This window comes from Anomaloglossus baeobatrachus, chromosome 4 (assembly GCF_048569485.1).
Source record: "Anomaloglossus baeobatrachus isolate aAnoBae1 chromosome 4, aAnoBae1.hap1, whole genome shotgun sequence".
NCBI lineage: Eukaryota > Metazoa > Chordata > Amphibia > Anura > Aromobatidae > Anomaloglossus > Anomaloglossus baeobatrachus.
In genome coordinates, this window is record NC_134356.1 from 613,837,415 (window position 1) to 613,853,301 (window position 15,887).

At 41.7% G+C, this 15,887-nt stretch overlaps 1 protein-coding gene across 4 annotated transcripts in view; it reads right to left on the reverse strand.

The window, feature by feature from the left end:
* The window catches only part of TMEM150A (transmembrane protein 150A), a 50,800-nt gene extending 36,512 nt beyond the window's left edge, over nt 1-14,288 (reverse strand). The window contains exons 1-2 of one of the 4 annotated variants that reach the window (XM_075346237.1): nt 14,106-14,288; nt 1,642-1,817 (exon numbers count right to left, since the gene is read on the reverse strand). In XM_075346237.1, the coding sequence (XP_075202352.1) occupies nt 1,642-1,706 (65 nt within the window). In that variant the 5' untranslated portion in view covers nt 1,707-1,817; nt 14,106-14,288. Of the gene's footprint in view, nt 1-1,641; nt 1,818-5,465; nt 5,551-14,105 lie in introns of those variants that run through there. The other 3 variants (XM_075346234.1, XM_075346233.1, XM_075346235.1) reach the window with 3 other exon arrangements.
* Between the last annotated feature and the right edge of the window lie 1,599 nt (nt 14,289-15,887).

Consider the following 15,887-nt stretch of genomic DNA (forward strand, 5'->3'; position numbering starts at 1 on the left):
TATCTCTCTCTCTCTCTCTCTATCTTTATCTGTCTGTCTCTTTCCCTGTCTGTCTCTGACTCTTTCCCCGTCTGTTTCAATCTCTTTCCCCGTCTGTCTCTTTCCCCGTCTGTCTCTTTCCCCGTCTGTCTCTTTCCCCGTCTGTCTCTTTCCCCGTCTGTCTCTTTCCCCGTCTGTCTCTTTCCCCGTCTGTCTCTTTCCCCGTCTGTCTCTTTCCCCGTCTGTCTCTTTCCCCGTCTGTCTCTTTCCCCGTCTGTCTCTTTCCCCGTCTGTCTCTTTCCCCGTCTGTCTCTTTCCCCGTCTGTCTCTTTCCCCGTCTGTCTCTTTCCCCGTCTGTCTCTTTCCCCATCTGTCTCTTTCCCCATCTGTCTCTTGCCCCATCTGTCTCTTTCCCTGTCTGTCTCTTTCCCTCTCTTTCCCTGTCTGTCTCTTTCCCTGTGTCTGTCTCTTTACCTGTCTGTCTCTTAACCTGTCTGTCTCTTAACCTGTCTGTCTCTTTCCCTCTCTTTCCCTGTCTGTCTCTTTCCCTCTCTTTGCCTGTCTGTCTCTTTCCCTGTGTCTGTCTCTTTCCCTGTGTCTGTCTCTTTCCCTGTGTCTGTCTCTTTACCTGTCTGTCTCTTAACCTGTCTCTCTCTTAACCTGTCTCTCTCTTTCCCTGTCAGTCTGTCTCTTTGTCTGTGTCTGTCTCTTTGTGTCTGTCTCTTACCCTGTCTATGTCTGTTTCTTACCCTGTCTGTGTCTGCCTCTTTCCCTGGCTGCATTGTGACACGCCAACATTCCATATAAAGGCGTGGCTGCGCATTCTTCTGAAGTTCTGGCTGCACTGTGGCTCCCAGCTACATTCGCTCTAATGGAGGCAGGTTTTTTGGTGAATAACTGTAAAGAGCGGGGTTAAAATTTCGCCTCACAACATAGCCTATGACGCTCCCGGGGTCCAGAAGTGTGCAAAATTTTGTGGCTGTAGCTGCGACGGTGCAGATGCCAATCCCGGACTTACACACACACACACACACACACACACACACACACACACACACACACACACACACACCTTTATATATTAGATAATAGTAATAATAATAAAAAAATAGTAATCTAGTACCACTAAAATAGTAAAAAACAAAAACAAACCCACAATCTTTATTCCATAATTGTCTCCATTCGGAATAAAAATCCCACAGTGCACAATAACACTTTATACGTTTCGAACTTCTCAGAGTTCTTAATTATAAATGTGATCAGTTAGTGGATTAAGATAAGATTTTGTTTACTATTTCGGTTGTGCTGGATTACTATTTTTTTTCTGTTCTGACTACTTCCTAAGGAATCGGCCTGGGGAGTCCGTGCATTACCACCTTTGATCTGAGTAAGCTGATACACTCCCTTTTTACATCATAAGACTACATCTTTAAATATGGATATAGCCGCGATATCCATGAGTATGTACATACAGGAGCATCACTATAGGAGATGCACCCGGAAGCAGACATCGAGTCAGTGGTGAGGCCCCGTTATACACAATGGGGAACAGTTGCTTCAAGTTACACATCTACAAATTACAGGTATGTTCAGAAAGTCAGTGCAACAAAACGAACTTCATCACAAGCATTATGTTGACAGCATGATACACCGGCTACTTACACAATCCATATCCCAGGAATGGAAAATGCAGTCAAGCTGATGGGCAGGACAATCCAGCCAGTCATTAGTGTAGGTCCAGGGGTCAAGGGAGGGGGACGAGCTGGCGCTGCAGGAAGCTCCACCGCAAACCATCAGCAGGCACTCACCAGCAGAACAAGGGACATTGCACGGACCACCTGTATAGGGGAAGAAGGTAGAGACCACTGTCATGCACTCTGACCCATGGAGGTGTAAGAATATCATATTAATACAAGGGAATAGCACAGGAAATTTTATAGTTATGGTTCCTCAGCCAATTTCCTAAAACACATTATGAGTCCTCTGGACCATTAATTGAGACCTGAATTAATTATTGAGACAAGTTACCAAATAAGAGACAATGTGCCAAAAACAGCATCCACACGACGGATAAATGTGCAGACACCTGTCGGAACCACCACTAATCACCAAAACAACGCCCCCTAGTGTGAATGTAACCACCACCTATCTCGCGAACGTGGCCCAAAGCTCCCTTGTCTGAGCGGAGTGGTAGTGAGGATATGCGTCCACTTCTCCATTCAGTGTCTATAGGAATGGTGGTCGCATATACCGTACTCAATACGTCTCCATTCAGACAAGGGAGCCTTAAGGTTGGGGCTACGCACCCAGTACGGTCACGTATCATGTAGATTTCAAAGAACATTGCATATAGAGATTGTTACATAGGATGAAAAAAGACCTGGGTCCATCAAGTTCAACCTTTATCCACTAATTAAACATTTTTTTCACTAAATTATCTATAACCCACAATCTTTTGTGTACTGAAAAAATCATCCAGCCCTCTATTAAAGTTGTTATAGTTTGTAGATTGTAAGCTCTCACGAGCAGGGTTGTCTTTTTTTCCATTCTCCAATTATTGTATTTTCTATAACTGTTATTTGTTTGTATATGAACCGCCTGAATTGCAAAGCGCTGCGGAATATGTTGGCGCTATAGAAAAAGATTTTTTTATTATTATTATAGTGTCTGCCATTACTACATCTTAAGGCCCCGTCACACACAGAGATAAATCTTTGGCAGATCTGTGGTTGCAGTGAAATCATGGACATATTGTTCCATTTGTACACAGCCACAAACCTGGCACTGATTGTCCACAATTCACTGCAATCACAGATCTACCACAGATCTACCACAGATCTACCACAGATCTACCACAGATCTACCACAGATTTATCTCTGTGTGACAAGGCCTTTAGTTGGGCATTTCACAATCTGACTGCGCTAACAGTAAAGAACCCTTTCCTATTTAGCTGCCGGAATCACCTTTTTCCACTCAGCGCTATTTTCCACTTGCGTACCGCTTCCGATGCAATATGCTAATGACCCTCTGCTGCGGGTGTCAGCCGAGGGTCATGCAACTGTGATGCGATCTTGCGATCGCATCACAGGTGTGGAGAAGATGGAGGGAGCACTTTGTTCCCATCTCCTCTGTTGCGAGTACAGAGCGATTTTTCACACGCTCCCATAGACTTGTATGGGGGTGCGTGAGCCGAAACTCGCTGCAAAACGCAGTATGCTGCGATTACACCAAGAGCACCATTCATGTTGAAAAATAACAGGAAAGAGGAAGCTGCCTCATTGACTAAAGGTACCGTCACACTAAGCAACATCGCTAGCAACATCGCTGCTGAGGCACAACTTGCTAGCGATGATGCTGTGTGTGACATCCAGCAACAACCTGGCCCCTGCTGTGAGGTCATTGGTTGTTGCTGAATGTCCTGGGCCATTTTTTAGTTGTTGCTCTCCCGCTGTGAAGCGCACATCGCTGTGTGTGACAGCGACAGAGCAACAACTGAATGTGTAGGCAGCAGGAGCCGGCTTCTGCGGACGCTGGTAACCACGGTAAACAGCGGGTAACCAAGATGCCCTTACCTTGGTTATCCGATATTTACCTTCGTTACCAGCGTCCGCCGCTCTCAGCTGCCGCGCTCCTGCTCCTTGCACACATAGCCAGACTACACATCGGGTAATTAACCCGATGTGTACTGTGGCTAGGAGTGCAGGGAGCAGGAGCCGGCACTGACAGCTGAAAGCGGCGGACGCTGGTTACCCGCTGTTTACCGTGGTTACCAGCGTCCGCAGAAGCCGGCTCCTGCTGCCTGCACACGTAGCAGAGTACACATCGGGTAATTAACCCGATGTGTACTGTGGCTAGGTGTGCATGGAGCCAGCGCTAAGGGGTGTGCGCTGGTAACCAAGGTAAATATCGGGTTGGTTACCCGATATTTACCTTAGTTACCAAGCGCAGCATCGCTTCCACGTGTAGCGACGCTCCAGCGATCCCTGCCAGGTCAGGTTGCTGGTGGGATCGCTGGAGCGTTGCTTAATGTGACATCTCACCAGCGACCTCCTAGCAACTTACCAGCGATCCCTATCAGGTTGTATCGTTGTTGGGATTGCTGGTAAGTTGTTTAGTGTAACTGGACCTTAACACTGGTGCAAGTGTAATCTGATTTTTTTTATCGGATTGCACACGAAAATCGCAGGTGGAAAAGAGCTCTCACAGTGAGTGCCCCCTGGTCCTTAGTATTGTCTTTGGAAGGAATAAGTCATGTGCCAGTCCTTTATATTGACCACACATATATTTATACATATAAATGAGATCTCCTCTGAGACGTCTTTTTTTTTCTAAGCTCATCATATGGGTGTTCTTCCATTCCTTGTAGTAGTCTAGTTGCCTGCCATTGAACTGACTCTAAGGGGTACTTTGCACGTTGCGACATCGCTACTGCGAAATCATCGGGGTCAAATCGAAAGTGATGCACATCCGGCGCCGGTAACGACGTCGCAACGTGTAAAGCCTAGAAGCACCGATAAACGATCGCAAAAGCGGTGTAAATCAGCGATCGGGATCGGTGTAGCGTCGGTCATTTTCATAATGTCGCACCAATAGGAGATACTATGTTGTTCCTCATCCTGCGGCAGCACACATCGCTGTGTATGAGGCCGCAGGAGCGAGGATCATCTCCTTACCTGCGTCCCGCCTGCAATGAGGAAGAAGGAGGTGGGCGGGATGTTTACGTCCCGCTAATCTCCGCCCCTCCGCTTCTATTGGCCGCGTGCCGTGTGACGTCGCTGTGACGCCGCACGACCCGCCCCCATAGGAAGGAGGCGGGTCGCCGGCCAGTGCGACGTCGCAGGGCAGGTAAGTGCATGTGAAGCTGCCGTAGCGATAATGTTCTCTACGGCAGCTATCACAAGAGATCACATCTGCGACGGGGGCGGGGACGATCGCGCTCGGCATCGCTACAATCGGCTAGCGATGTCGCAGCGTGCAAAATACTCTTAACTTCTGAATATCCTTTTTAAAATGTGGAGCCCAAAACAGGATCCCATATTCCAGATGTGGCCTTACAAGTGATTTATAGAGGGGTAACAATACGTTGGGATCACGGGATCTAATCTCTTTTTATACATCCTACACATAACATAACGAGTTCCAAATATGTCAGACGCAAAAAGTCCCACCGGTGGATATTTGGGCACAACACGCACTGGATTTGCCAATTGAGCCAAATCTGCAATTTTTGTAATTTCAAAAGCCAAATCGCACTTCTAAAATAGTTGTCCATCAGTCCGTTGCCAGCAAATATTACATATTAGTGATTTTCCATACTTACTGTATATAATATACACATACTGAAGAGGGTATTCTAGGCTTACAATATGAACATAAACCCCTTTAATAATAATTTCAGGACAATCCCAGACTTTCAAAGCCAATGACAGAAACCAACGCATGACTATTCCAAATATAACATTCTCGTACTGGAGCCACGTCGTACCTGTCAGCTACAAGAACCAACACAAAGCATCCCTTATATTTGTGCCCACCTTACAGGTTGGTATTACTGCTAATTTCTACACAGGCCTCATTCATCAAAACTGTCTGTTGCCTATAGCAACCAATCAGCACTCAGCTTTCATTTCTTAAACTACGCTAGTAAAATGAAAGCTGTGCGGTGATTGGTTGTTACGGACAGCAAGCTCTGACCTATGTTTAGTGTCAGTTTCCGCCTTGTTTCTTCTTTTTATCATGGCCGCCATTTATTAGATACCAGTGAAGTAATAAAGTGTACTCTGCTCGAATCATGGGGGGGAGGAACAGTCAGGGGGTTATTGTGCAACAATAAATAAATAACATTGCAAAAAAGTATCCCAAATGCTATACTTAAAGGGAACCTGTCAGGTGCAATATGCACCCAGAACCACGAGCAGTTCTGGGTGCATATTGCTAATCCTTGCCTAACTGTCCCTACATCTAGTAGCATAGATAAAGACATCTTTAGAAAGAGTATTTCTAAAGATCTTTTATCGTATGCTAATGAGGGGACTAGTCCTCTGGGCATTTCATCCCCTGGCTATTCGGCCTCCTTAGCATGTAAGCACGCCCCTGTGGGTGTGCTATCATGTTAGTGAATACACAGCGTCACAGGATGATCTCACTCACCTCTCCACTACCATCGCCGCCCGACGCTGGATTTTGGCTCAGTGCGTATGACCCCGGAGTTTGAGTCATGCGCATTATGAAGCCGGGTGTACGCGTTCAAGTAATGCGCATAACCGGAACTCCACGGTCATGTGCACTGAGCCGAAATCCAGTGTCGGACGCAATGGCAGCAGAGAGGTGAGTGAGATCATCTTGGAACCCTGCGTAATCATTAGCATATTAGCACACCCACAGGGGCATGCTTACATGCTAATAGGGCCGACCAGCCAGGGAAGCAACGCCCTTGGGACTCATTAGCATACAATAAAAGATCTTTAGAAATACTTTTTCTAAAGCTCTCTTTACCTATGCTAGTGTATACAGGGACGGTTAGGCAGGGATTAGCAATATACACCCAGAACTGCTCTTAGTTCTGGGTGCATATTGGACCTGACAGGTTCCCTTTAAAGGGAATGTGTTGTCAGAAATTGACCTATGGTATATATTAGGTCTTTGTGTTACATGTCATTTTTGCCAATAAGTATATATGTTTCGTATCCAGATCTTAAGGGGAACCTGTCAGGTCCTGTATGCACCCAGAACCACGAGCAGTTCTAAGTGTATATTGCTAATCCCTGTCTAGCCGTCCCTGTATACACTAGCATAGATAAAAGATCTTTAGAAAAAGTATTTCTAAAGATCCTTTATGATATGATAATGACCACAGAGACTAGTCCCTTGGCTAGTTGGCGCCCTGTGGGTGTGCTAACATACTAATGAATGCACAGCATTAGAGGCATGGTCGCTCTCACCTCTCAATAGCTGTTTTTTGGCTTAGTGCGCATGGATCAGAAGTCCCTAGGCTTTCGGTCTTGTGCACTATACCAGTTTGAAGCCAGGATACGTACACCCAGCTTCATAGTGCACACGACCGGAAGTCCCGAGACTTCTGATCATGCGCACTGAGCCAAAAATCAGCATAGACCGCTGTGCAGCAGAGAGGTGAAAACAAGCATGCCTCTGACGCTGCACATTCATGTTAGCACGCCTACAGGGGGCCAACTAGCCAAGGGAAATAACACCTTTGCGACTAGTCACTGGCCTCATTAGCAAATCATATGGGATCTTTAGAAATACTTTTTCTAAAAATCCCTTTATTTATGCTACTAGATACAGGGACAGTTAGGCAGGGATTAACAATATGCACCCAGGACTGCTTGTGGTGCATATTACACCTGACAGGTTCCCTTTAACACCTCTGTACTCAGCTGATAGCACAGGATCCAAGAATCACAATAGGTGATGCCCCTGAATTCATAAGAATTGTTGCAGACCCTCATTAGATGCGTCAATATAACATATAGCATCAGAGCGTGTTCATCACAGCCAATGCACATGTGCACTTCCTGAAGCAACAGGATGTCTGAGACTAAAGATACCCTGTGGGGAAATTGCAAAATTTCTCATTTTGATTTTTAAGACTGTGGTATGGGAAAAAAAAAATTACCAAAAAATAAAAATACCTTGAACACAAAAACATGATTTAAACAATTTTCTAACGATACATTTCATCCAAGAATAAAACTTTCAGAAAACTTGAGCACCTTCTTTCTAGGAGTCTAGATTGTGTATGCTGTGGGTAGATGGAGCGCGGTGCGTCCGGAGTCCTGAGTTATAGCCGTGTCTTCTTCACACACTACAAATATCTGTTCTACCAGCAAATACAACTGTATCCATAGACGCCAGTTCTCCCAAAAGGTGGCCAAGAGAGTGCTTTTTGGGCTCTGTTTGGGCAATATACGGTACATCTGTAGAACTTTTTTGAATAGAGTAGCAGCCTGCACTATATAACGATCATATATATATATATATATATATATATATAAAATTGTCTAATTCTGTCTGTCTGTAATGGAAATCCCGCATCGCTGATTGGTCGCACCAGCCGCCCGCGACCCATCAGTGACAGGCGCAGTCCGGCCGCAAATTGGCGCGGGATTGAACCACGCTTCGCTGATTCGTCGCACACAGACACCGCCGCACACAGACGCCTCTATATAGATATAATTGTCTAATTCTGTCTGTCTGTAATGGAATTCCTGCATCGCTGATTGGTCGTGGGCGGCTGACGTGACCAATCAGCGACAAGCGCAGTCTGGCCACGAATTGGCGCAAGATTTGAACCACGCTTCGCTGATTCGTCGCACACAGACAGCTCTATATACACACACAAGCCAAAGCCTCTATATACACCCCAGCAGCAGCCTCCAGCACACAGTAAAAACTATATACATATTCTGGAATACCTGATGCGCTAGAATCAGACCACCATCTAGTAAAATATATATATATATATACAGTCATATGAAAAAGTTTGGGCACCCCTATTAATGTTAACCTTTTTTCTTTATAACAATTTGGGTTTTTGCAACAGCTATTTCAGTTTCATATATCTAATAACTGATGGACTGAGTAATATTTCTGGATTGAAATGAGGTTTATTGTACTAACAGAAAATGTGCAATCCGCATTTAAACAAAATTTGACCGGTGCAAAAGTATGGGCACCTCAACATAAAAGTGACCTTTTGCAATAATAACAGCCTCTAGTCACTTCCTGTAGCTTTTAATGAGTTCCTGGATCCTGGATGAAGGTATATTTGACCATTCCTGTTTATAAAACAATTCCAGTTCAGTTAAGTTTGATGGTCGCCGAGCATGGACAGCACGCTTCAAATCATCCCACAGATGTTCAATGATATTCAGGTCTGGGGACTGGGATGGCCATTCCAGAACATTGTAATTGTTCCTCTGCATGAATGCCTGAGTAGATTTGGAGCGGTGTTTTGGATCATTGTCTTGCTGAAATATCCATCCCCTGCGTAACTTCAACTTTGTCACTGATTCTTGCACATTATTGTCAAGAATCTGCTGATACTGAGTTGAATCCATGCGACCCTCAACTTTAACAAGATTCCCGATGCCGGCATTGGCCACACAGCCCCAAAGCATGATGGAACCTCCACCAAATTTTACTGTGGGTAGCAAGTGCTTTTCTTGGAATGCCGTGTTTTTTTGCCTCCATGCATAACGCCTTTTTGTATGACCAAACAACTCAATCTTTGTTTCATCAGTCCACAGGACCTTCTTCCAAAATGTAACTGGCTTGTCCAAATGTGCTTTTGCATACCTCAGGCGACTCTGTTTGTGGCGTGCTTGCAGAAACGGCTTCTTTCGCATCACTCTCCCATACAGCTTCTCCTTGTGCAACGTGCACTGTCTTGTTGACCGATGCATATTGACACCATCTGCAGCAAGATGATGCTGCAGGTCTTGGAGGTGGTCTGTGGGTTGTCCTTGACTGTTCTCACCATTCTTCTTCTCTGCCTTTCTAATATTTTTCTTGGCCTGCCACTTCTGGGCTTAACAAGAACTGTACCTGTGTTCTTCCATTTCCTTACTATGTTCCTCACAGTGGAAACTGACAGTTTAAATCTCTGAGACAACTTTTTGTATCCTTCCCCTGAACAACTATGTTGAATAATCTTTGTTTTCAGATCATTTGAGAGTTGTTTTGAGGGGCCCATGATGCCACTCTTCATAGGAGATTCAAATAGGAGAACAACTTGCAAGTGGCCACCTTAAATACCTTTTCTCATGATTGGATACACCTGCCTCTGAAGTTCAAAGCTCAATGAGGTTACAAAACCAATTTAGTGCTTTAGTAAGTCAGTAAAAAGTAGTTAGGAGAGTTCAAATTAAGAAATTGATAAGGGTGCCCATACTTTTGCACCGGTCAAATTTTGTTTAAATGCGGATTGCACATTTTCTGTTAGTACAATAAACCTCATTTCAATCCAGAAATATTACTCAGTCCATCAGTTATTAGATATATGAAACTGAAATAGCTGCTGCAAAAATCCAAATTGTTATAAAGAATAAAGGTTAACATTAATAGGGGTGCCCAAACTTTTACATATGACATATATGTGGTTTATGTCAGAAATATGCTGCAAAACACATTCAACGGCTATCTATGGCTAACAGTGTGAAAGTGGCCATACAGCCAATTTACTATTAGTTTTACTTATCTTTTCTGGCATAGAAATAGTTCTAATAGTAACTTATTCATTATTTAATTTCCACTTATTTTTTAAAGGGTTGTCTGGGTCTTTTACACTGATGGCTCATCTGTAAAAGCGGTCATCAATATCTGATTGGTAGGAGTGTGACACTCGGCACCTCCACAGGTCAGATGAGGAGCAGAGCAGCACAGCTCCGTCAGTCGTATAGTGGCTTCGACCGGGTACTGAATATCTGTCCCCTATTTGAGTCAATAGAGAGTGATGTGCAGTACCCAGCAACCGAGCACTTCTGGCCACCAGTGGCACCAGGCACAGCTGATCCACGAGAGTGCCTGGTGTCGCACCTACACATTTGGATGTTTTTCGTTGTCATTATGATTTAAAAAGAGAAAACAGTAGTTTGACAATAAATGGCTTCACCCAACCACTAACCATGAGTGGGGAAAAGATTTTGTGTTAGCATTCATATTGTCTGAAAAAAGGCCAAGAAAGCAAGATAAGATACATAAGATTATTATACGTGTGTTATACATATATCATACATTGAATAACTGTGTGCACTAACTAGACATATTAATATTAAGATTGTACGAGCTGTATATAATGCACACTCTGTATATAATGCACACACTGTATATCATGCACAGACTGTATATAATGTACACACTGTATATAATGCATACTGTACATTACACACTTTACTGTACACTGTAAATAATGCACACTGTATATTACACATTGCATATAATGCACACTGTATATAATGAAAACACTATATCACATACACACTGTATACTGTATAACGCACAGACTATATAATGCACACTAAATTACACACTGTCTATAATAATGCACACTGTATTATACACTATATAATGCACACTATATTAAACACTGTATATCATGCACACATTGTGTATATCACTCACACTGTATATAATACACAGAGTATATCACACTGTACAGTATATAATGCACACAGAGTATCACACTGTACAGTATATAATGCACACACTGTATATAATGTACAACACACTGTATATAATGCACACTGTATATAACACTATATATAATGCACACTGTATATAACACACTATATATAATGCACACTGTATATAACACACTATATATAATGCACACTGTATATAACACACTATATATAATGCACACTGTATATAACACACTGTATATAATGCACACTGTATATAACACACTGTATATAATGCACACACTGTATATCACGCACACAGTGTGTATAATGCACAAACTGTCTATAATGCACACTGTAACTAATGCACACACCGTATATCACACACTGTATATATTGCACACTGTACATAATATTCACACTATATCATGCACACTGTATATCACACTCTGTATATTATGCACACACTGTATACTACACTGTATATTACACACTGTATATAATGCACACTATATTGTGCACACTATATAATGCACAACACACTGTATACTACACACTGTATATCACACACTCTGTATATAATGCACAAACACTGTATATTACACAGTGTATATATTGTACACTGTATATAATACACTATATAATGCAGACGGTATATGACACACTGTATATAATACACACACTATATATTACACTGTATATAATGCACACACTATTACACACTGTATATAATGAACACACTGTATATAATGCACACTGTATATAATGAACACACTGTATATAATGCATACTGTACATTATACACTTTAAATAATGTACACTGTAAATAATGCACTTTATATAATGCACACTGTATATTACACACTGTATATAATGCACACACTGTATATAGTGCACACACTGTATACTGTATAATGCCTAGAATGTACCGTATATAATGCACACTGTAAATTACACTCTGCATATAATCCACACTTTATATTATACACTATATAATGCACAGACTGTATATAATACACACTGTATATTAAACACTGTATATCACGCACACATTGTGTATATCGCTCACACTATATATAATGCACACAGGGTATATCACACTGTACAGTATATAATGCACACTGTATATTACACACTATATAATGTACACACTGTATATAATGCACAACACACTGTATACTACACACTGTATATCACACACTGTATATAATGCACACACTGTACATCACGCACACAGTGTGTATAATGCACATACTGTATATAATGCCCAGTCTATAATGCACACTGTATATAATGCACACACCGTATATCACGCACTGTATATATTGCACACTGTATATAATATTCACACTATATAATGCACACTGTATATTACACACTGTATATACTGCACACACTCTGCAGTCACACAGTCACATATCACACTCTGTATATTATGCACACACTGTATATTACACACTGTATATAATGCACACTATATTGTGCACTGTATATAATGCACACTATATTGTGCACACTGTATATAATGCACAACACACTGTATATAATGCACACTGCATATCACACTCTGTATACAATGCACACACTGTATATAATGCACACTGTATATTACACACTGTATATAATGCACACACTGTATATAATACTCACACTATATAATGCACACGGTATATTACACACTGTATATAATGCACACACTATATATTACACGCTGTATATAATGCCCACACTATATCACACACTGTATATAATGCACAGACTGTATATTACACACTGTATATAATGCACACTGTATATAATGCCCACACTATATCACACACTGTATATAATGCACAGACTGTATATTACACACTGTATATAATGCACACACTGTATATAATGCACAAACACTGTATATTACACACTGTATATATTGTACACTGTATATAATACTCACACTATATAATGCACACACTATATATTACACACTATATATTACACACTGTATATAATGCACACACTATATATTACACACTGTATATAATGCACACACTATATATTACACACTATATATTACACACTGTATATAATGCACACACTATATATTACACACTGTATATAATGCACACACTATATATTACACACTATATATTACACACTGTATATAATGCACACACTATATTACACACTGTATATAATGCACACACTATATATTACACACTGTATATAATGCACACACTATATATTACACACTGTATATAATGCACACACTATATATTACACACTGTATATAATGTACACACTGTATATAATGCCCACCCTATATCACACACTGTATATAATGCACACACTATATTACACACTGTATATAATGCACACACTATATATTACACACTGTATATAATGCACACACTATATATTACACACTGTATATAATGTACACACTGTATATAATGCCCACCCTATATCACACACTGTATATAATGCACACACTATATATTACACACTATATATTACACACTGTATATAATGCACACACTATATATTACACACTATATATTACACACTGTATATAATGCACACACTATATATTACACACTATATATTACACACTGTATATAATGCACACACTATATATTACACACTATATATTACACACTGTATATAATGCACACACTATATATTACACACTGTATATAATGTACACACTGTATATAATGCCCACACTATATCACACACTGTACATAATGCACAGACTGTATATAATGCACACTGTATATCACACTTTATATAATGCACACACTGTATATTACACACTGTATATAATGCACACACTATATATTACACACTGTATATCACACACACATCTGTATACAGACAGGCAGACAGCTGCAGCATGCACAGCACACACTCCATATAACGAAGACAAGGACACCTCACATACAATCCGCTCATCTGCAGCCGCCCCCGGTACATTTACACCGGCCTCCCCCATGTATACCCACCCGCTCCCCGCTGCCCCTGGGTCCCCCGGAGCCTTCGCGGAACAGACCTTCAACTCATTAAAGTGCATTACATCGCGGTGGCTCACGGGAATTGTAGTACACGGAGCTCCTCTCAGTATTGCTGCAGAACACAAAGCGGACTACATTATCCAGCAGCCCTTGCGGCTATAGCGTCACGTAACAGGTAATAAGATTGTCAGGAACGTCCTGACGTGCGGAGGTATGTGGAGTGGACGGCGCGGTGACGTCATAGGGTGTGCTCAGCAGCGTGTAAACAACGCCTCATAGTGAGAGGCAGCAGTATGGCAGCTAGTGCCGGCACCTGCGCTCTGCTGCCGGCTCCTCCGCACTTGTACAGTTTATCTTGTCTGATTTTCACTGTTTATTCTACAAAGTAACACTTGTTTGAGCATCATTCATATTAACATAAAAACGTTTCCTATTAAAACTGCTTGCATCAAAGAATAAAAAAAAAATCCTTAGGGGTGTACCTAGGTTTTCTGGGACAATCAGAGCTGAATCCTGACAGTGATTATATTAGGATTGGGCTTAATTTCATAATTAAAGGGCTTTTCTAGGTTTAAAATGAAAATCTACAGTCACTCTCATCAGTTTAGAAGCAAAGCATCACACCCCTCATCAGTACAGAAATACATTATCAGCTGACTCATGAGTGCAGACGGTGATATGAGCACAAGTGTACCATTTGTATACTTCTGGCCACATTCCGACTAGACGTGTCCCACCTTCAATAATTTTCATTGAGCATGGCAGCACGTCTAGTTGGCACGTGACTGCATGTATGTAAATTGCATACTTGCGGTTTGGTGACCACCCATTCTCCCCACTGGCATTAGAGAATCCTGACAGTGTGCAGTGTGCACACAGTGAGAATTCAGAAGTCTACAGTCAGACAAAGTGATTGCAGACTTTCATTACAAACTTAAGACAACCCCTTTAATGCTCCTAACATAATTAAAAATATTGTAACCCTTAACTTGTCAGATTACATAGCACTATATTAACATAGCCATGTATCACGTAAACTTACACGTTACAGATTGTTACATGTGTACAGGATCAGAACTAATATCACAGGAATACATCACCAGAACCACCAGAGGTATAGAAATACATAACTAGAACCCCCATCACAACCCTCATCAGTACAGAACCACCAGCAGTACAGAAATTAATCATATGAACCACTAGCAGTACAGTAATACATCCATATAACCCCATCAGTACAGAAACACAGCATCAAATACCTCATCAGTACAATAATACATGACTAGAAGCATTATCAGTCCATAGTACATCAATTGTAATGTCAGGTCAGACCCATATACCTTTGTACAGCATGAACTTACAACGTCCAGTGCGACCTTAACAATGCTAAGGAGATACTGGGAGTTGTTATAATCAGTCATCATCAGACTGCAGACTATGCAGAACCCACAGGACTGAAAAGAATTAGTCAGTATCACAAATAAACGTTTACATCCAGGTACCTTGTAGATGACTTTGTCTCTGATCAGAGTCGTTCTCTTTCTTTTCTTCATATTGGCCAGATACCATGATGACTTTTCACATCAACAGCTCATCTCGGCAGACTTCCATCTTCTCCGGTCTTCTGCAGCACATGTCGACACGATACCCTTAAAAATAGCAGTGATATTATAATGCTCCTCAATAATAATTATTCACCCTACACTGTGCACCAAAATCAATAATTGCCCCTCGCTCTTTTCCTTGTACAAAATATGATGCACACATGTCCCT